The sequence below is a fragment of the Propithecus coquereli genome, unplaced genomic scaffold, assembly GCF_000956105.1.
Source record: "Propithecus coquereli isolate 6110/MARCELLA unplaced genomic scaffold, Pcoq_1.0 Scaffold66, whole genome shotgun sequence".
Lineage (NCBI taxonomy): Eukaryota > Metazoa > Chordata > Mammalia > Primates > Indriidae > Propithecus > Propithecus coquereli.
Window position 1 is genome coordinate 7638712 of NW_012152618.1, and position 22305 is coordinate 7661016.

General features: G+C 40.6%; 1 protein-coding gene and 1 pseudogene across 2 annotated transcripts in view; one reads left to right on the top strand and one right to left on the bottom strand.

Annotated features, from left to right (window-relative positions):
* Positions 1 to 31: 31 nt before the first annotated feature.
* Positions 32 to 22305, top strand: part of TTC13 (tetratricopeptide repeat domain 13) — a 73236-nt gene continuing 50962 nt past the window's right edge. For both annotated transcript variants that reach the window (XM_012660324.1, XM_012660323.1), the window contains exons 1-4: positions 32 to 343; positions 13108 to 13202; positions 15715 to 15790; positions 19010 to 19080. In XM_012660324.1, coding sequence (XP_012515778.1) covers positions 73 to 343; positions 13108 to 13202; positions 15715 to 15790; positions 19010 to 19080 — 513 coding nt within the window. In that variant the 5' untranslated portion in view covers positions 32 to 72. The remainder of the gene's footprint in view (positions 344 to 13107; positions 13203 to 15714; positions 15791 to 19009; positions 19081 to 22305) is intronic.
* On the bottom strand, positions 11289 to 12254 carry LOC105823067 (annotated as a pseudogene).

Consider the following 22305-nt stretch of genomic DNA (forward strand, 5'->3'; position numbering starts at 1 on the left):
CTGCCCGCCGTGGGTAGAGGAGGGGAGGCCTGAGAACCGGCGGGGGCTGCCGCACATGCGCCTTGAGGGAAGATGGCACCTGCTGGCTGCTGCTGCTGCAGCTGGGGCGGCGCTGTGGCCGCCGCGGGCGCCGCCTGGCGCGTCCTGCTGCTGCTGCTGCTGTTGCTGGGGGTCCTGTCCGCGGGGCCGCGCCTGGGCGCCCTGGCCACTGAGCACTACTCGCCGCTGTCCCTGCTCAAGCAGGAGCTGCAGCACCGGCAGCAGCAGGAGGCCCCGGCGGGCGGCGGCGGCTGCAGCCCGCAGTCCCGGGACTGGGGGGACCAGTACTCTGCCGAGTGCGGCGGTGAGTGGGCGGCGGCGTGCGGTCGGCCGGGGCCGAGTGGGCGGCGGGCCTGCGGGGCTGTGGGCCCCAGCGCCGGGGTGCGGGCGGCCGGGCCTCACCGCCGCCAGCGGCGGCGTGTGCTCGGGGAGCCGGCGCCGTGAGGGGTCCTGGCGGCCGGCTTCCCGCCGTCCCACCCACGTCTCCGCGCGCCCTCTCCCGTGGCCGCCTCGGGCAGGCGGTGAGTAGAGAGCTGACAGCGTGCTCCCCGGGCCGGGGCGGCCTCTCCGGAGTCTGAGGCAACTCTCCGAAGGGTGGAGGGGGGATGGCAGGTGGCCCGGGGCAGCCTTGTTCAGCCGCCGCCGCCCTCCCGCGGGTGCCGCGGGTGCAAGAGAAGGGCGGGCGGACGGACCTGGCCCGGCGGCTGGCAGAGCCCGGCGCTGGAGGGGCATGCCTGGCCCATCCGAGGGCTGGAAACCGGGTTTCCTGACGTCCGGATCGATGTCTTCTGTTAAACACAGTCCCTAAAAATTAGATCCTTGGAATAAAGAAGAGAAAGACCAAGCCCGTTTTATCTGCTCGTTGACATCTTGTTTCCAGTTAAGATTGACCTGTGATCTGTCAGGTGTCTCCTGGAGGGTGATGAGGGCCCTGCAGGCCTTGAGCCCGTGTGTTGCAGAGCTGTGTGTGTGTGTGTTGGAGCTACGCCAGCTCATTCATTAAGTTTGGGTGTTACTGGCCTCGGTTTAATAAGTCATGGCAGATGCCACTGGGGCAAAATACGTGTGTACATTTTTTTGTTTTCAAGTTCTATAGTGGGTCTTTTTCCCCTTCAATCCCCACCCCTTCTCTTTCCCCATGGCGAGTTCCCTTATGGCTTGCTTTGGAAAGGGCCTGGGTCTACTCACTGGGAGATGGCTGGTCGTTTTTAAGGCTTGATGGCAGTGTTCTTAAGCACTGTGTACCTAGGAAAACAATACCTTTTTTTTTTTTTTAGTTGAGATGAGATGTCAAGATTAGCACAATCTGATTTCCTTTTAGCACAATCTGACTTCCTTGAGGAAGTCTCACTCATTGAGGGGTATGTGACTTCTTTATTTTGTGGTAGGCCTTAGCCGGTAACAGCATGAGTAATAGGGCCAGCATTACATAGTGGAAAAAGAATGGCTTTTATCTCTGTCACTTTCTATGTGTCTGAGCAAGTGAATTACCTGCCTTTGCAAAATTGCCTCCTCTGTAAATGGAAGACACTGTTCAACTAATTACAGGGTTTTATTTTCCTCGCAAGGGTGCTGTGAGGAAAATGTGAAATAGCTGACATATATTGAGTGCTTGCTATATGCCAGTTGCTATCCTAAGTGCTTTAGGTCTATTAGCCTAGTATATCAGTATATCAGAATAACAGTAACCACCTCATTGGTTGGTAGCTCCTTTTCTCTGATGAGGAAGTTGAGGCATAGCGAAATTGTCACCTTCCTGAGGCCCCACAGCTGTAAAAAGAGGAACCCAGGTAATCTGGCTTCAGACAAAGCTTTTATCGTAGCCATTAGTGGTTATAGTTAGGAAAACACGTCTATAGTGTTTACTAGCATATGGTACATATTAGGTAAATTTTCCTTTCCCATGTCTTCCTATTGTCATGTGATGCTCACTGGCTAAAGGAAACCCAGATCTTAGGCAGTAGAAGATATCTATCAATTAATATTATGACATCTATTGGTATTATTGATATAGGTGGCTCATTTCATTCTGTGGCATCAGCTTAGGCCAGTATTTAAGAATTGTTTGAGTCAACTCTGACTTGCATTAGGATTTTACCCCAGATAAAGATAAATGTAGTTTTTATAACTAGGCAATTGGAGGAATCCTTCTTAGGTATGGAGAACATTATCTAATGTTCTGCTTCAGAGGGTGAACACTGTATTATGAGGCTTTAAACATAATTTATTTAAATGTTTCAATGTTCTTTTTGTCTCCCCCATGTATTATAGTACTTATTTTCTTAGTTTGGAATATAAAATGTTCTGTTGTAAAGGAGCAGCGTGCATCTTTCACATAGCCTTCCCTGGCTGTTCCAATAGCTGCCAGGTGCTAAAGTGGCTTGGCTGCTGTTGTATTCACCCAGTAAGTCATTTCCAGAGTCAGCTACTCATGCTGCTTGGAGCTCTACCCATTTCCCTCAGCTTTACCGGCTGCAGCATATGAAAAAACCCACTTCTGTTGTTATAGAGGCTCCCAAAATACCTCTTATTTCTCCTTCCTCACCCTGGACAATTAGGTAGAAGCTGGACCTTATGAAACCTGCTTCATTCCTTCTCTGTCGTAGGATGTAGGGACAAGTTCAGGATTTACAACTAACTGTGTCATAGCCTGAGGGGAGGGAGATGTTCTGTATCCAGAGCCCCCATCTGATCAACATTAGGTTCTAGATGAATGCCAGGATGCAGAGCTAATCAGTTCTTCAGAATCACACAGATCTGACCTCACCAACCATTGATTATGCCACTGTCACTTGCTTGCCTATCCAGCCACAAACCTATTCATATCAAGCTAGTCCATATACAGAGGACAGACACAGCAGTGCAACCACTTTCAGAATGCTTCCTGCAGCTTGGAAATTCAAATGGCAAAGTTGATGCCTGCTTGGGTCTAAATCTGCACACTTTGTGATGAGCAGTATATGTATTCCCTTAAGACAGAACCCCCAGTGACTGTAGGTGCAAGGACAACTGCTGGTAGGAGCCCACCAGTCTGAAGATAACGTACTGGCAATGCCTGCCCTAGCTGTGCACACCAACATTAAATGGAATCTAGGTCCAAGGGAACAGCCTAGTACTCAGTGGGCTGAGCCCTGCCCAGATCCACTGCACAGGCAACAAGCACGGATGACCCTCTGGTACCATGTCTCAGCCTGAGCTTTTTGTGTTCCCCAGCACTCCCCTTCACTTCTCCTCCAGCACAATTTTACGTTACACCTTTATAGATACGGAGTCTTACTCGGTTGCCCAGGCTGGAGTACAGTAGCACAATCATAGCTCACTGCACCCTCAAACTCCTGGGCTTAAGTAATCCTCCCACCTTAGCTTGCCAAGTAGCTGGGACTACAGGTGTGTACCACCACACCGGGCTAATTTTTCTATTTTTTTTAGAGACAGATCTTGCCACATTGCTCAGGCTGGTCTTGAACTCCTGGCCTCAAACAATCCTCCCACCTCAGCCTCCCAGAGTGCTGGGATTACAGGCATGAGCCACCCACCCAGCCTATGTTTCACTTTTTTATTTGAAAAACGTGTATAACCACAAACTTACCTCTTTGTTTTCCTGTGGAGAAAATAATCTTACTCTTTTAAAGAAATGAACCCTGCTTTGTACATGTTTTTAAAATTAAAGTAAATTTTCCTTCCTTTGCTTTTTATCTTGGCCCTATTTTAATTGTAATTGTGGGAGGATATAATGAACAAAAGTTTTTCTCAATTCTTTTCTCTAGTTTTGCAGTTACATAGTTGTAAACACTCTGTGCAATCTTAATCCTCTTGCCACTGAAGTAGGTGCTGTTTTTATCCTGTTTACCTAAGAGGAAACTGAGGCAAGAGAAGTTAAGCAAGGTTACACCCGGTAAAGAGTAGAGCTAGGGTTTGAACCTGATCTGCCCATTTTTGTGTGTGTTATCTTCAGTAATATTTGCATATTAGTACGATTTCTTACTGTTGATGACATTGATAAAGTGTTATACCTTTAAGTTTTGTTGAACGTCATATTCTTAAATAACTTCTAGAATTTCATATTTGTTATACAAATATAAGGATGCTTCACTGAACATATTATTTTGAACTATAGAGCTAGAATAGATCTGTTTCTTTCATTGAAAAACAGCCTGTGTGCCTACTAGATACTTCTCAGTGTTGTAGACCCTGATGCTGTAGCACAACTGACTGAATTCCTAGCATGGAGTCTGTCTTGGTGAGAGAAGAAATAAGTACAATCATACATTGCTTAACAGTGGGGATATGTTCTGAGAACTGTGTCCTTAGGTGATTTGGTCATGTGAACATCATAGAGTGTACTTACGCAAACCTAGATAGTATAGCCTACCGCACACCTAGACTATACGGTATGGGCCATTGCTCCTAGGCTACAGACCTGTACAGTGTGTTACTGTACTGAATGCTGTGGGCAATTATAACACAATGGTAAGTATTTGTGTATCTAAACATAGAAAAGGTACAGTAAAAAAAAAAGGTGTTATAATCTTATGGGATTACCATCATACATGTGTATCATCATTGCTCAAAACATCACACATGACTGTATGTAATAGGCTGAGTAGTACGTGCCTTGAAGAATAAAGCAGCACGCGAGGATAAAGAGCAATGTGGAGGTGCTACTTTAAAAGGTGGCCAGAGAGGGCCTCAGGTAAGGTGACATTTTAGAATAAGATTTGGAGAGATCTTAGAGATATCTTAATATGACACCCTCATTTTGTGGATCTGGTAAAAAAAGGTCTGGACAAATTGTAACTTGTTCATTGTTTTAAGAATTCAGGTTCTCTCTTCTTCCTCCTAAAGCTAAACTGCATTTCATTCAAATGTAGCATTCATCTTGTGTTAGATATATCTTTATGAACAGTCTAAAAGGTGTTTTAATAGTCAAACATACGCATTTTTAGTAATTGTTTCAAAAATACTTTTGTTTTTTTCCTTTGAAAATGTAGTAAAACTAAGAACAGTGAGTTTATGTGACTTTTTTTTTTGCCGCCTTCCAACTTTTTTAACTGCTCCTGAGCGATGTAGTCTTGTACTTGATGTCTTAATTTTCTTTAGTTTGTAGAAAGTAATAATCCCAGAATTGAGTTTATGTTCCTACAGTTCTTTTTGGAGAAAAGAGCATTTGGTGTCTGTCCAATTTGGGAGTTGTTAACTGCCAGGAAAATGGGGAAGTATCTACAAACTAGCTCTGGGTTTTTTATGAAGTCAGTAAGACTTAGATTGTCGAGGTATATGGTGTCTTTCTGAATTGAGGAATCAGTCTAAGTACGTCACATCAGTCTTATTGCTCACAACACTTAAATCACTGCTATGCCTAGGATGGTAGCGAATCAATAGAAGGAAACTTTTATAATGAGAGCTATTTCCTTTTTTGCTCTATGAGGAAGTTAAAAACCACATTTTGTGCTCAGTCATAGGAAGTGCAGTGACAGTTACTGTTAATGTATTTGCTTGATCCTCTGGTTTTCTGTGTTACCGTGTACGGTTTTATGGCAGATCTCTCCAGATCTTTTTTCCAAGGCATACCTGAGTAAATGTGCCAGTGTAAAGTGCTAACCTACTTTGAGTGCAGAGACTGAGGCACAGAGTGATGAAGAGATTGTTTCATATATTGATATCTCACCAAGTCCTGGCCACTGTGGCAATGCCAGGATGATGTTTGCCTCTTTCGCTGACAGAACCGCATCTTTCAGAAAGTCCCCTGGTTTAGAAGTAGCATTTTGTAGCATAAGCCCTTTGAAGATGACAGCCTCTGATCAGCTTTTTCATATATATCTGTTGTCATTAAGAATTACATTTACCTTTTAGAAAGGCTACACACTGCTAAACTCAGCTTTGGGTGATAAAGGTTAATATTTTTTTTTTCTTCCTAACCTCTGGGTAAGGGCAAAAGTTATACGGCTTGGGTTTTAGAACCTGCATGGAACATGGCTACAGGAAAGTGGCAGAAAAATCTGTATAAAAACTTCTAAAGAAGGCTCTTCAAAGAGGGTAGAGATGGCTTGGCTTCATTGCACTCAATAACTACTTGACTTTTTTTTTTTTTTTTGAGGAAAGGAAACCTTTATTGCAAGTCAACTGTAAGAAGACAGGAAGAAACACTCAAATCTGTCTCCTTGACCAACTTTTAAATCTTCTCTATTTCACAATATTTTGTCTTAAAGAAGTTAGCTTGTTGGAGACCGAGGCAGGAAGATTGCTTGAGGTCAGGAGTTTGAGACCAGCTGAGCAAGAGTGACTGTCTCTTTACAAAAAATAGAAAAATTAGTGGGGTGTGGTGGAACATGCCTGTAGTCCCAGCTACTTGGGATGCTGAGGCAGGAGGATCACTCGAGCCTGAGAGTTTGAGTTGGCGGTGAGCTATGATGATGCCATTGCATTGTAGCTGGGGCAACAGAGTGAGACTCTGTCTCAAAAAAAAACAACAAAAAAACCAAAAAACCAAAAAAACCAAATAAATTTGTTTGGGCTCCTCTGATCTTGCAGACAGAATAAATATACAATTTATTGAAGTAGCAGAATTTTAATACTTTTAACTTAGGATGAATGCTTTCCAACATTTTCATTCTGTTATCTGTTTTACTTTTTATGGAAACATGACATGCACATAAAAAGTATATATGTCACAAGTGTTTTCAAGTGTATATATAGCTCAATGAATTTTCGTGAACTGAACTTGTGTAACAAAAAAGAACCAAAATGAATAACTACCTGTTTTTAAGCTTGCTAATAAAGTCTCATTCTATGCTAATCCTAGTTTCATTTGGAAAATATTTTCTCTGGCTTTATATCTAATTCAGGATCCAGCACAATGCAGCAGATTAATTCTCACATGTGCTGGTTTCTTTCCATAGACACTCAGGAATCCTCTATCAAATGGTCCATCCTCTGCTCAGGACCTTCTCTACACATAAAGACCAGTTGACTTCTCTGGCAACTTTCCCCTGCTGGTGTTTGAGATGTCCTAAATGACTCTGTGTTCCTTCGTCACTAATCATTTCGCATCACCGCCTAGGCCTGCTTCAGCATTCCCAGGAGTGTTGATGGTGGTTGACAGTATGTGTGGGTTTATGAGAAAGATTTTAGCTCTTAACGGTATGTGCCACTTTGAGCATCTTCAATCTAGTTTACAACCCCAGGCTACAAAACTCACCTTTGTGGGTAATGCCTGGTCCCTGTTGGTTACAGCACCCTCCGTCTGGCCGGCACTTGGATTGGCACCACATAGTTTGCTTCTGTGCCTCTTTTTCCCTCCTGTGCAGCCAACTCCTTCTCTTTTGATTTTGTACATTCTTTACATGTGTTAATATTTGTATGTGGGTTAATATAGCTCTGATCAGATTACATTCAAGCTTTATTTTAAAAAAACTCTTCTGTCTCTTTACGATGGTTTTTGCAGATCCTTGTTCTAAGGGATTAATTATGTGTTTACTTTATAATTTAACTCTCAGTGGGCAGTCTATTTTCAAGTTGTTTTATGATAACTTACACAGCTCAGGTACTGAAAAATATTTCATTAGAATAAATGAAGCATATAAATTCTTCAGAGAATTTTTCCTGTTATTACCTTCTAAAAGAAATTTACCGCTTGGGTCCGTATATTGATGAAAGCAAAAGGCACTAGAGATTGCTACCATGTGGCAGCCACCTAGCCTTCGGGTAGTTCCTCCAGCCACAGTAATTCTGTCTTCTCTTCCCAGGTTCCCCTACCCCTAGGACTAGAATTGTCAATAAATATCTGGCACTTGATTTCCAAGTTCTAGCCCATGCACAGGAAAAGCCCACTCATTCTTATTCTCGAGTAGCTCAGCATGCAATCTGTTATAACTAGAGCAAGGTGGTCAGGTGGTGAGTGCAACCCAGAAGCTGTTGACTTCTTTATAAATGGGCCATGGGTTTGCTGTTTACAAGCTTTCAGTCAGTTCTCACTTATATGCATGGGTGTGTGACAAATCCATGCTACTTTTAGTGCCACCTTCTCTCCTCCCTTGGAAATAATGACTGTTGTCTTATTTGACTGCAAAAGAAGCAGTGATAAGAGAACATCCCTGCTCCCCCACCATCTTAGCCATCAGCCTGCCTGCAGCTGGACTGGGAGATTTTTGTCTTCTATCCTGTTGCAGTGAATGAGTGGCCTGTGCTTTGACCTAGCACAGCTCCCTCCTTGTGCACTGGCTTTTTTCCCTCTTGTCTTCCATCAGCATACCTGTGGTCGTAATAGCTACCATCTTGAAAAAACAAGCAACAAAGACAGGACCACATGTCCTTCCAGCTACTGCCCTTTCTCTCTGCTTCCTTTTACAGCAGAATTCCTCAAAGGAGAGGAATTCTCCACCGTCTCCACTGCTCTACTCTCTCTTGAATCTTCCACAGTCAGCTTTTGTCCTGGTCACTGCACCAAAACTCTTCTTAAGGTCAGCTGTGTGTGAGGTCTAGGAGGAGAGGAAAGAAGTTAGAAGACATTGCTATACCTGAAGTGTTCATTACCAGGACCAGCATTGGCAGAATGAGTTGTGACAAATGTACCATGTTCTTTATTGATGTGGGATGTCCCAGCTTTCCTAGGTCTTTATTTTGTGACCTTAAACACATTCATTAACATGAGCTTATTTGTCCACTGGGCACAATGTATGTTCTACCTACTTTAGAGGATGGAGAACCAAAAGAAATACTGTTTTGAAAGCTCTGAAGTACTGTAAAGAACAAAATAAACTTATGTAAAGTAGACAGAAGAAATTTACAGAAAAACCACAATTTTAGCCTATAATTTTATACTAACATTTAACAGTCATTTTCTGTGAACCGGACTTTATGTCCTTTATTCCTTGCAAGAGCTCTATACAGGCATATTGTGATGGTCATTCCTGTTTAACAGGTGACGGTACTGAGGGTAAGGCATGCTAAGGACACACCCAAGGGCAAACAGCCAGTGAAGCATCTGGTCTGATTTAGTCTGACTCCACAGCCCGTCCCCTGAACCACTATTGCGTTGTCTCCAAACTGGTGAGACTGGAAGTCAGGGAGAGAGCAGAATTAAATGTAAGACCTAGTTCTTTGAAAATACTGGTAAAGTTTAGATAATTATCTAGCATGCTTAATCAAGAAAAATGAGAAAAAACAAATACTTTAGGAATAAGCAAGTATAATAAAATATGAAAATCATGATAATTGTGTACAGCTTTATGGCCAACATTTCAAATAAATGGAAAGTTCTTTAAAAAAAGGTAAATTACCAAGTGGATTCTCCTACTATCTGTTAAATATCTTGTCCCCACCAGTGTCAGCTCTTTTCTTCTCATTAAATGTAAGCTTCTTAAGCTTTCTTGGAGATCTTACCTATATTCCCAGCTTAATTCCACCGTAAGTTAATGATTATCAAATGCATGTCTATAGCTTTTACCTTTGTCTGGAATTCCCTCACGGCGTGCTAGGATAGCGTCCAGTTAACATCTCCTAAGCACTTGACTTAAACCCAAAGTTAGCTCTTTACTTCCCTCTGAAACCATTCATCCTCTTAAACTCCCTGTTTCTATTCAGGGCACCACTTCCCTAGTTGCACAAACTGTAAACCTGTGTCTTTTCCCTCTTCCCATGCCTAATTTTTCCTCACAGTCCTGTCCTTTGTACTTCCTACATCTCTTTAGACTGTGACCCTGCATTTCAGTGCCAGGGCCTCTACCTGTGTTTGGACTTTGCTCATTTTTAACTTGCCTCCCACCTGGCCTCCCTGCTCTGTTCTCCTCTTCTCAGACACCTGTCACTGATGCCTCAGAATTCCTGCTTAAACCTACCCTGCCTTCTTAGTTTGATGCTAATAAGGAAGGGAGTAAATGAACCAGATACTAATTTTGAGAAGCGAGAAGAGGAAATAAGGGAAATTAGAAGGACTAAATAGAGCAAAGCCAGCATAAATGAATTAGAAATAGAGCAGCAATGGAACTGATAAATAGACCCAAGAGTTGGTGCTTTAAAAAAAAGAATAAATGAAAAGTTCTGGAGGTCTATTTCACATCACTGTGAATGTACTTAACGCTACTGAACCGTACACCTAAAAATGGCTAAGATGGTAAATTTTATTTGATACAGTTTTTACCACAATTAAAAAAAACACAGGAGAACAAATTCTTAAGTCATTAAAAAAGTAATAAAATCGATATGCCTGATAAGGCTAACGCATAAAGAAGAGAGAAGAGCAAATGTGTATTGTGAATGGGGAATATGTGCAGAGCTATAGAGGCCAGCAGGATTAAGAGACAACTGTGTAGAAATCTCTGCCAATAGGTTAAAATCTGAAACAATGAAGAAATGGCCAGAGATGATGTAGAAGAACAAGATAAATTTCATGCTGTGCTTATAATTACAAAGTAAAAAGGGAGCAGGGGGCAGATAGCTTTGTCAGTGTGCTCCCAACATAATTCATTAATTCAGATATTAAGCCCTTGTGCAGCTCCACCTAACTGAGAAGGCAAGCACATAATCAAACAGCACTGCTAGGCAGTCCGTGGAGCCAGGGTTATTTCACCAGCCAGGGTGCAGCCACCTGTCTTGGCCTCCCAGGCCCATGACAGCTGTCATTAGGAAGTCCCTTCTCTGTGATCAGTCAGAATCTGGCTTATCATTAGTCTTGTAGGATTTTCAAGCCATCCTGTCCTTTGCTAGTTTTGTCTAAGTAAACTAAGAGCATCCAATTTCTTGTAAAATGTAGATATTGGTAGAAAGCACTTCAAAACATCAGAATGTGGATCTAGCTAGCCCAGTGGCTCACTTCCATAATCCCAGCACTTTGGGAAGCTCAGACAGGAGGATTGCTTGAGGCCAGGAGTTCAAGGCTGCAGTGAGCTATTATCTCACCACTGCACTCCAGCCTGGGTGACACAGCAAGACCCTGCCTCTGAAAGGAAAAAAAAGAAAAAAAGAATGTGGATTCTAATGAGAACTTTATACTGATTAGACAAATTTACTTCTGAGCCTTAAATTCAGTGGCTCAAGCAAATTTCCTTTACACTTTAGACATGTTGAGGATTAAATGACTATGTGGAGAACATAGTACAGTGTGACACAAAATATGGCCACTGTGTTTACTTTCTGTGTGCAGTATGGATTTCTTTATGCATCAGGAAAAATGTCATTTTAAGTGTCCTTCTTCTAAGCCTACAGTCCTGAACTACACAGAACAATTAGTTAAGGTGCTGCCCTGCTAGCCATCAGCCTTCACTATGACACAGGATATTTCTCTGGTTAGCTCTGCTCAGGTCCTTGCATTCTGGCCCTTCCTCGCAAATACTACAAGTGTGGTTAAAAGCAAGAGAATAAGTAATGCTCCATAAGCCACCATGACACCTGCAGTCTAAATCCTGGATATACGGTCTGGTCAGGCTGCCTTGTGTCTTTGTAAAAGACTTTATTAAAGGTCTTAACAGGGCAACATCCAGACTCCAGACACAGCTGCCAAGGAGACCCTTATATGCTGTGGGGACCAGATGGGGCTTGGCAGGCAGCTCTGGCTTCTCACCCTTCTGTTCCGAGATGGGCGTGGTGGGCAGTATCTCATCTTTGGGTTCCATGCCACTCACATGGTCAGGCAGGGGTTTCTTAGGGCCAACCTTACTGGTAGGGTCCCAGGGCAGCATGATCTTCACCTTGATGGCAGCACACCCTGTCTGAGCAGCACATGGCCCATGGCAGTATCAACACAGTAGTTAACAGAGCCCCCTCTGTGGATCATCAGGCCATCCACAAACTCCATGGATTTAATCCTCTGTCCTCGGAGTTTCCCAGACACCAGGACCTTGCAGCGCTTGGCTCCACTCTCCGTGATGAACCGCAGCACACCGTAGCAGGTGCTCCACACAGCAAGCCCTCAGAGGAGTCTGTAATGTAGAGATTCTGCCAGGGTGATGGCACGCAGACCTCCCGTGGCCACCTTTTCAGTGGAGAGCTCTACACTGGGAGGCCAAACCTCCTCTGAACTGCAGCAGTCAATCCCCGAATCCGCTGGCCTTTCTCACCAAGAACATTCTGTGTTCTGGTGGCTAAGATAATGATTTCATTCTGCCTGGTGTAGCTCAGACGTCAACTTCAGCCAGCTCCTGAGTGAGAAACTCATTCAGTTCAGCTTTGAAGATGCCATCAGCAACCAACGTCCTCTTCTTGGAGATCCGCGCTGCCATCCTGCCACCGTGTGCTGCTGAAAATAAATAAAAACTGCTGAAAGGCCTGACTGGTTTTTTGAGGAGCTGTTTTCCACCATGAGTATACCATTTCACATTCCCACCAGCACTGCGCAAGGGTCCCAGTTTCTCCACATCCTGGCTAACACTTGTCGTTTTCTGGGTTTTTGGTTATAGTCATCCTAGTGGATGTGAAGAGGTACCTCATGGTGGTTTGATTTGCATTTCCCTAATTAGTACTGATGAGCATCTTTTCATGTGCTCAGCGGCCATTTGTATATCTTCTTTGGAGAACTGCCTATTCAAGTCTTCTGCCTGTTTTTTAAATTGGGTCGTCTTTTTCTTTGTTGGTTATAAGAGTTATTTATTTATTTTGTATACTAGATGCATAGTGCATTTTCTTTTAATATTAGCTCTTCCTGGCTTGGCACTATTCTTTTGTGATTTTTTTTTGAACTTGTGGTAAGTGCTGCCACATAGGAGATGTCTAACTGAAGGAGCTCAACGATGTTATTAATTCCACATGTGCAATGAGACGAGTGTTGAACCAGTACTGTTTCTGCCCTGTTGCCTTCAGATAGTTGCAACCTATTCAAACCTCATTTTATCACCCGCAGAGCTGCCTGGCTTTGCTCATTTCCAGAATGGTGGTGAGGACCGTCCCTAATGGGTGTGTGAGATACTTGCACACTGTAAAACATCACGCAATCGTACAGGTAGAAGAGAGATTCCACTTTTAATGTTTTTTACACTTTTTCTTATTTTGCGGATTCTTAAAATTCCAATTTGTAGTTAAGCACCTAAGAGCATAAATTTAAGGTGAAGAGAATAACAAAGAACGTTTGCCTTTCAGAGTCATCCTTCTTGAACTTCCACGACTCAGACTGCGAACCCAAAGGATCACCACCCTGTGACTCCTTGCTTTCCCTCAACACTGAAAAGATCCTGGTATGCAGCTTCTCTCCGTGCTTTCTGTTTCTGTGACCCCAAGCACACGATACTAGTTCCAGAAGGTGGAGGTCGCCTGTGTTTATCAACTAGAAGTTGGGTCCTGTTGGTTCTATGTGCATATAGAGACAGGTCATCTGGAATTTAGTCACATTGAATTTTTATGACTTATGAGTTAGATGGTTGATCATTCTGGACCTAGGACTTTTTTTTTTTTTTTGAGATAGAGTCTTACTCTGTTGCTTGGGCTGGAGTGCCGTGGCATCAGCCTAGCTTACAGCAACCTCAAACTCCTGGGCTCAACTCCTGCCTCAGCCTCCCAGGTAGCTGGGACTACAGGCATGCGCCACCATGCCTGGCTAATTTTTTTTTCTAGTTTTAGTTGTTTGGGTAATTTCTATTTATAGTAGAGATGGGGTCTCGCATTTGCTCAGGCTGGTCTCGAACTCCTGAGCTCAGGCAATCCTCCCGCCTCGGCCTCCCAGAGTGCTAGGATTACAGGTGTGAGCCACTGTGCTCGGCCTGGACCTAGGACTTTTAAGTTCCAAGGAACAAAGGGGAGATCATGACTGAACCTTATTTCTAGGAGCCTTGCGTATTTAGAGGTATAGTGGAATCTTATTTTTTCAGCCTTTGCCTGTGTGGATATCTTTTATATCTATTTTTTTATCACTGCCAGCTAAACTGTACAGGGGACATCTGCATTTCAGGGATGAATACCTGGTATTAGGTAATGTTTGCGTTTGCCTATCCATGTTAGCACGTATCCTCCAGCCTGGCTACCTCAAGGTGGGTCTTCCTTTTGTTCATACTTAACTCTGTGAAACTGAGTTGTTCTTTCGGTACCCAAGTTTAACATATTTTTTCTCCAGGCCTCTTCCTTCCACATCACATAGATATTATATGCTTCTTTTGTTTAAATTTTCCTTTGGGATACTGTTTCTTTTCCAAACAAAGCTTTGCCTTTTCATGCCAGAACTACTGAATATAGATAGAAATTACAAACTAGATTCTGCAATTATAGAGGCAGTAGAAAAAGGAAAAAAAAATTACAAAGCAGAGAACGATCAGCTGCTTTTACCTAAAGTCAACTTGATGTATGGAAAATCTTTTGGATTAGACTTGTCCAAAACCAGAATGGGCTATCTTGTAAAGTATCACCGAAATTAGATAATCCTGCCTTGTGTAGGTAGTGAGGTTCTTAGAGTTATGAGGGTCCTTCTTACTGATAGTAGTTCAGATATTTTCTAGTTGTATTTCCAGTTTAAGATAGTGCTAGCTTGTGACCTGTGGGAGAAAGCTCACCAGTTTTGGCCTTTCATTTTCTCTAGATTGAAATATGGTAGTTAGACAATTCATTTATTTATCCATTCTCCAGTTATTTATTTTGCACCTACATTGTGCTAGGTAAGTACTAGGCATACAACAGGATCCCTTGTTCCCTGCCCTGTGACTCCTACAGTCACCAACCAAATAATTATACAAATAAACATAAAAATGCAATTGTGCACATCACATGAAGGAAATGCAAAGGGTCAACATAATCTCCCTTAAATTAGGGTTATCAGGCTTCAGGAATTGAAATGTAAGCAAGAATGACAAGGATGGGTTGAAATTAGTCTACTAGTGATGTTGAACTGTGTTGGTTAAACTTACTTGATCATAGCTTTTCACCTCTGTCCAGAGAAGATAGCTATAGATACATTAGAAATGGGAAAGATTCTTTTTTGTCAAGAATTTGATTGGTTCATACTGTACTTTTCCTGCCCAATTTCTAATATAATACAAACAACTTAAAATCAGATGTATTCATCAATATTCTCTTGATGTTGCTTGGTAAATGGTTTCATTTCTGTTCTCTTCCCCATATCTTTTTGTACAAAGATTTAGCAAATGGTAGACTCTCATCAAATACCGTATGAAATAATAGGGCACTGCAACTAATAAAAGCAATATTTATCGTCTCTTTTTCTTGGCTCTAAGCAATTTTCTTGCAGCTTTATTGAGGTGTAATTGGCAAACAAAAATTGTATATATTTACAGCATACAATGTGATGATATAATTATATGTATACATTGTGAAATGATTACCACAATCAAGCTATCTAAGCAGTTTATTATGCAGAAAAATCTTTTGCATCTGTGTGCTTCTCTGTAACCATTTGTCAAAGAGACAGGGCATGTTCTGGTCACACCCAGCTGTATACTTGCAGTGACACTCTCATGCATTGTTAAATCTTCCACGCCTTTGAGGAAGCCTTACCAGGTGCCCATGTGCGGAAGTTCCAGCTAAGTAGCAAAATAAGAAGTAGCTAATAAGAGTTTTTCGCTCGTCATCAAGGTTTTACTGAAAGACATAATGTGTAAAACATTCCCATGATAGTGGGATTTTCCTGCTTCCATTTAAATCAAATAGAGCCTTAAATTTTAAAAATATAAGTTTTTAATACAAGTTTTCTTCATTTGTGATAAGCTAAAATGTATGTTTGGTTCTTTTTTATTTTTTTTCCAGAGTCAGGCCAAGTCTATTGCAGAACAAAAGAGATTCCCGTTTGCTACTGATAATGACAGCACAAATGAAGAGTTAGGTAAGACTTGACTCTGGGAACATTCCTGTAATAGTTGCCTAGGATTTATGATTAGATGCAGAGCAGGAAGGCAGAACGGTGAGGTAGGAAGAACACGGAGACTGGCTCTGCCAATCCTAGCTGTTGGATCTCAGCTCTGCTGAGCTTCCATGCATTATATGTCATTTGAAAAAAGTTTTGGATGGAGTGATCAATAAGAACTATTCCAGCCCTGTGTTGCTGTGGAAAGTAATAATTACGGTAAATGAGTTTTTATGAGTTATTTCTATTCCTTAAAAGGTTGTGTGCCGTCATCAAATGTGGACAATAAAGAAGTGAAAGCAGAAGAGAACACCTACTTAACCTGTGCAGTGAAATAGCGAGGTTTAAGTTTATTCTACTCATGAGGTCAGTCAGTTATTTTCCAGTCTAAGAAGGTGGGTGTACAAAGATCAAATTCATTCAGATCTGCACACGAGTCCTGTGGATAGTGTGTCCGTGGCACGTTTTAAAATAGGCTGGTTTCGCCAGTGTCAGAGTCCTCCGGGTGTGCCTCTCTCACTGTCTAGTGATCTTACACTTGAAGGAGTGGAAGCAAAATTGAATGCAGGATTGAGCAGTGCAGCGGGACAGACTTCACAGAACAATGTGTTCCGTGTGGGGCCAGTCGCCCGAGCGGCCTGAAGGAATTTTTTTCTGATTCACACAAAATCATTTTATCTTTACTATGGCCATACGCATTTTATGTTAAACCTAAGCATTTGTATTGGCTTCTTTCCCCTGTTAGTGCAGATAATTGAGAGCTGACTGGAAGGTACTAATCCTTTTATGGTGATAATCTTTGAGGAGGCTTTGAAAATTACCTTTCAAAGCATCAGCTTTGGTGTTTTCTGAAGTCTTTGGATTCTGTTCAGCCTAGTATTCATTTATTAAATAATGAATTAGGGGCCTGATTTGCGCAGCCCTATTCTATCTTCCAAGAATAATCCCAGTACACTGTGGGGTAGTGTAGGCCCTGAGCCGGCTTAGAATCTTTGGTACCACGGGGTATTTTTTCTTGGAAAAATGACTTCTGTCAACGTATACATTGCTAAGATATGTAGAGGTGCTTGTTAGTAGAGATTTCTGAGAGAATTCCAGCTCTACCAGTTTTTCCTTTATGTCTTTGGACTCTCACAACAAAATTCAGTTACCAATAGTTATTTATATTTGTGCAAGATTTGAATTAGGATGGTTTTTTAATGGGTACTTTTGGGTTTTCCTCACAAAAATGTTTACTTTTAGATGGAAAGATTGGAGAACATCATTTGATTTTATCTGAGTGGAATTCAATAGCCTAGCTGTGGACAATTTAAATATGTTCCTAATGTACAAAATTTATTCCCTGAAATTGTATTTGTTTTTATGGCTCACTTATTCATTTGTTCATTCAACAGATATTTACTGATTGGGGGAAGATAGGTAGGAAATCTAAAAATTTAGATCTGAAAGGAATCTTTAAGAAAATTTTCTACAGGCTTGTTAAGCAAGACCCAGAGAGTTAACGAGAAGTGACAATCACATGCGGGGAGTGGCAGAGCCAGAATCCAAGCCCAGATCTTGGCTTTCCAATATACCATCATCTTCCTACATTCAAAAAAGTACACATTTATGTTTTAGTCCCTGTTCATCTGACCATTAAGGAGTTCCAACCATTTTGCAGTCCAGCCCCAATGCACAGTGGTTTCAGTGCGGCCTTCATTTGTTTCAGTGTAATGGGCTCGTTGGGAGAGTGGGCTCTGGAGCCAGCCAGCCTGGTTCCTTTGTCTCAGTGCTTGTGGTCTTGGACAGCTTGTTTTATTGCTTTATGCTTCATTTCCTTGTCTGAAAAATGGGGTTGATAATTGCACCTACCTCACTGCAGTTAAGGACTAAATGGGTTAATACCCATAAAGGGTATTCCTGTGCCTGCCACATATTAAGAGTTCAATGCATATAATTACTATTATTATTGTTGTTTGTATTGCTAATACCACTGGCCTTCCACCCCACAAAAGGTCTCTGGTTACCTGGAGGTTAGCTGTTCGGGTGGTATACATTCTTATTATTCTGAACATGAGTTTGGCCTTAATTTATCTTTTCAAAGAAACTAGGGTAAAAACAGCCCTCTTTTTATTTCAGGGAATTCCCCAAAACCTTTTGTGATACTCAATTGTTTTGAACTTTATTTTTCTCAGGTAATTTATAAAGATATTCCAAATGTCTTTCCACATTTGTGTTTCTACTGAATTTAATGTTTTTACTGCTTTTAACTTTCCGTAAATATAAGCTCTTACTGACAGTAAAATTGTTAGTTGCCCATATTCTTGAACACCTATTAGGCCCTAGAATTAGAGTGGATTACAATAAAGCTTTTTTGCAAAGAAATGTGATCAAAATAGTCACATGCTGAGTGAGAAATAAAATGTTTTTCAGGGATCTTGGGGAGTTGAGTGGTGAGGGCAAATATTATAGATGGATGTGTAATCTAGAATATTCAAATTTATTGTTTTTTGGATGGGTAGGAAAATTTAGTCAGAATCTTGCTGTGTTTTAAGAGATTGTCACGGCTCTAATTTCAAAGTGCCACTTTCCTAAACAATTTGATCAAAAACTATTCATCTTTAGGGTATATTTTGAGTAGTGTTTTGACTATGTTTTTGAATAGAAGAAGGAAAAAGACTTGTTGCATTGTAGGGATATGAATTACCCAGTTAAGCATTATATTAATAAATTCGAGCTCCTGTTTTCGTTCTTACTAGGTAATTGGCAGTAAATTCAGCACTCCCAGGAAATGAGATTTGCGATGCTATTTGGGCATTTCTCATAATGTTCGCAGTAAAACCACATCACCGTGTTGTGTGGATATTATTCAGGCTTATTACTAGCTCTTTTGATATTCAATATATAGCTAGGAGACATTGTAAAGGTTATTTGGGCTTTGAAAGTGAGTGACGGGCTTAGAAAAAGATAAGTACTTCTTGTAAGTATACGTTTTATAGACAACTTTAGTAATTTAAATCTAGATGGAACAGGAGGACTGATTACCAAGTGCTGAGGGGTGAAAGCAGAATTCAATGACATCTTATTAACTTCTGGGTTTTCTGTAACCACTTCCAGGCCTTGGAGCTGCCTTTTGAGATTTAGCAAGGAATTTAGCTATTGATTCTAGTCTGGGCTCCTTTATTCTTTCCTTTAATATTTTTCCATTTTATTTCATAGCTATTGCTTATGTGTTGATTGGCAGTGGTCTCTATGATGAAGCGATAAGGCATTTTTCAACAATGCTTCAGGTAACTTTCTTCTTAATTATTTGATTTCAAGTTTATAGTCATGATAAAAATATGGACTCATGCATAGCTAAAGTGCTGCAGTGAAACATCTATTTTAAGATTATACAAGAAAGTGAAAGAAATTGGTATCGACTGAGCACTTTCTTGGTGCCAGGCCTTGTGACACGCTTTCATTTCATCTTTGCAATATTACTTCATTTTAAATGAGGAAAGGAAATGTGATGAGGTCAAGCAATTTGCTCATAGTCTTCCAACCATCAGATAGCAGAGATGGGATTCAAATGCGAGCTTAAAACAGACGTTAGCTTCAGTTCACTTTCCTCTCTACCACGGTGTCTCTCATGAGATGTGGACACTGGAAACTCTTGAAATTTCAACTCGTTTCTACACAAGAGTTGATCTGCGTGATTAATTTCCACTCATGGTTTTGTTTCTCACCTTAAAGTATAATTATTAGACTCCTCCATGGAAGTATTGGGCCTTTATTGATTGGCAGCTGCGTTTAAGTCTAGTTGAGATAAAATGTGTAAATATATGTGTGTAAGACTTGCAAAGGAGACCTGTAGCTGCCCGTATCATTGGCCTTATATCTTGTAATTTATTTAACTGTACTCACTGTAGGTGCTTAGCCATTTATTAATTCTTGGTGTGTCTGTCCAGTAACGTACAGTGAGTGAAGAAGTCATGGATTTTAGAGTTAGAGTTAGAGATATGCAAGTTCTAATCCACTGTGCTTCTTGATAGCAAGTTATTTAATCTCCTGGGTTGCAGGGATAATAACTTCCTCCCAAAAAATTCTTTTTCAATTTAAATGAAATATCCTATTCAGGTACTTAGTACCCAGTGCCTGGCACATAGTAAGTGCTCAGTAAATTGTAGCTACTCAAAGTACCATTCTGGTATAGTCATCTGTGTTAATCATAGTAAGAGCCAACAGATATCTTATAATTCAGCAGGTAGACTTAATTTCAAATTATTAATTTTGAAATTTTAGCTCTGCTTTTGTTTTCTCTTTTTAAAAATAGGATAATTATATTGATAATTCTACCTTCATTCTCAAAAACCTGATGAGATATTTTTAGTTATTACTTTGAGGTCCTTAGATCCAAGTAGCTGTGTGTTTAGATGGTCATATGGAATATTATTCTTCAGTTGAATTTAAAGTACGAAAGTTAGATTATAAATAGTTTTTAAAATTGCCTTTCTGTTTAGCTTTGCAATATTATAAAAGGTGAGCAAGCACTTTTACACAGTTAACATTTGACCCTTGTTTGAAAGGGATACATTTATAGGAGCAAATATCAGTTAATTTGTGGTAACCAACAACAGAAAACAATAGGCATTGGCTATATATTATTATTTTACTTAACTTTTTGAAAGTATTATTACCACTGTCATTGAAGGCAATACGACAATGTTAAAGAAAAAATTTTAAATGATAAAAAATTTCCAGTTCTGCCACTCTAATATTAAATTCTTTGTTTACCTTTTCAAAGTATGCATTTGTGTTTTATTATCTGAATATATGTACTATTTTGTATTACTTTTTCACTTAATTTTATAGTGTAAATGTTTTTCAGTATTTCTCCACAATCTTAAGATTTTAATGGCTCTATAACATGCCTTGGTGTTGTCCATTTATTATAGTTGTAAAACATTTTTCTCTTGCAATTATGTTCGGAAAGTAGATCAGCATTTTTCTCTGTGCAGAGAAAAGACAGTAATGTATTGAAATCTGATATGGCACTTTCATCAATCTGTGATACGATGGGTTGCTTTCAATTGGGAAATTTTTCTTTGAGCATGTGTGGATCATAAGGTCACGCTGCACTTCTATTGATGGGCAGGAGTGGAGGAGTGGAAAGTTCAGATGCAGAAGAAAGAAGTGGATGATCATTTATAACATTTTTATGCAGCAGCAAGAGTGCCCTTGGCTTTCCTGCTGGTGCTTTTCTTGGTGACTTCTCTCTCCTTACCCTTCATCTCAGTGCTTCCCGGCTTTTTCCATGTCACGGCACATGCGGAAAATCTTATGTGCATGGCACATGGGTAAGCAGGAACAGATTTGGAGGCATCCAGATAGGACTTGGCGAAAACTGGTCACATTTTCCTTTTATTATGTGATTATGATAAGAAATAGAAAATACCAAGATTCGATATTAAATGCTAAAATTATTTTCAAAAATTTTAATAAGAAACTTGAACCTGCTTTTCTGGGCAAAATTCTTCTTTATGTTTGAAACTGATGCATATACTTCCTGCTTGAATTTTCTCTTAATGTCTTCAAACTCTCGAAAGCCAGTGTCACGAAGACACTGTACAAGTAGGTGGTAGCAAAAGTCCAAAGAATAGTTATTGTTTCTTCTCCACTTGTCCAAAACTCCTTTTCTCACCAAGAATCATAATTTGTATAAATCAGTCTCTTTAAATTATATTTAAAAGTATGATCATTCTTTAAATCTAACTGTACTTCCTTTTCTTTTATTGGCAAATGTATTGATAAAATTTCTTGCAGTATGCAATTGCTTTTTACCCCAGCAATACTTTTTCATATCCAATATTTCAGAAGAGTGATGAAGCTTTTTTCTTCAGTCATATGGGGATGTTGCTCTACTGCTTTTCATTCTTCAAGTTATAACTGAACTAAATATCACTAGAGAATTGTTTTTCTCTGTGCATGCTAATATATCTTTACCTGTTCCTTGCAGGACCTTCCAGATGTACAAAAATTCTGTTTTTAAGCCAGTAAATGTCCTTTAACAAATTTGTGAAGTGATAACCATTCACATGTAGACTTTTTGGTTTTCTTGATCTTGTTAATTCTTGACAAAACTTTTCTTTTAGCCCATGAGCTCTTGTATGAAGCAGCAGAGCATGTAATCCAATTCCATCCATAGAAAGTTGATAACAAATGGGGCCACAGGAGCTTGGATTTTATTAGAATCACTATTTTGATAAGATCATTAAAGTGAAATTCGGATCTACATATAAGGGCAATTTAAATTCCAAAAAGAACTTTTGATGTAAAGCTTTTATACCTTCCCGTTGTCTTAGCAGTACCATGAGTTTACAAACCTGTGAGCTATTTCCATAATCCTAGCTGTTTCAAAGTGTTCATGTGGATGCTTATCGTCAGCGGCTTGTGAGGTGTGTCTATAAAGGGGAAAACCGCTCCTCGAGCATCAGGGTTTCTAACTGAGCACAACTATAAGGGTTAATAGATGT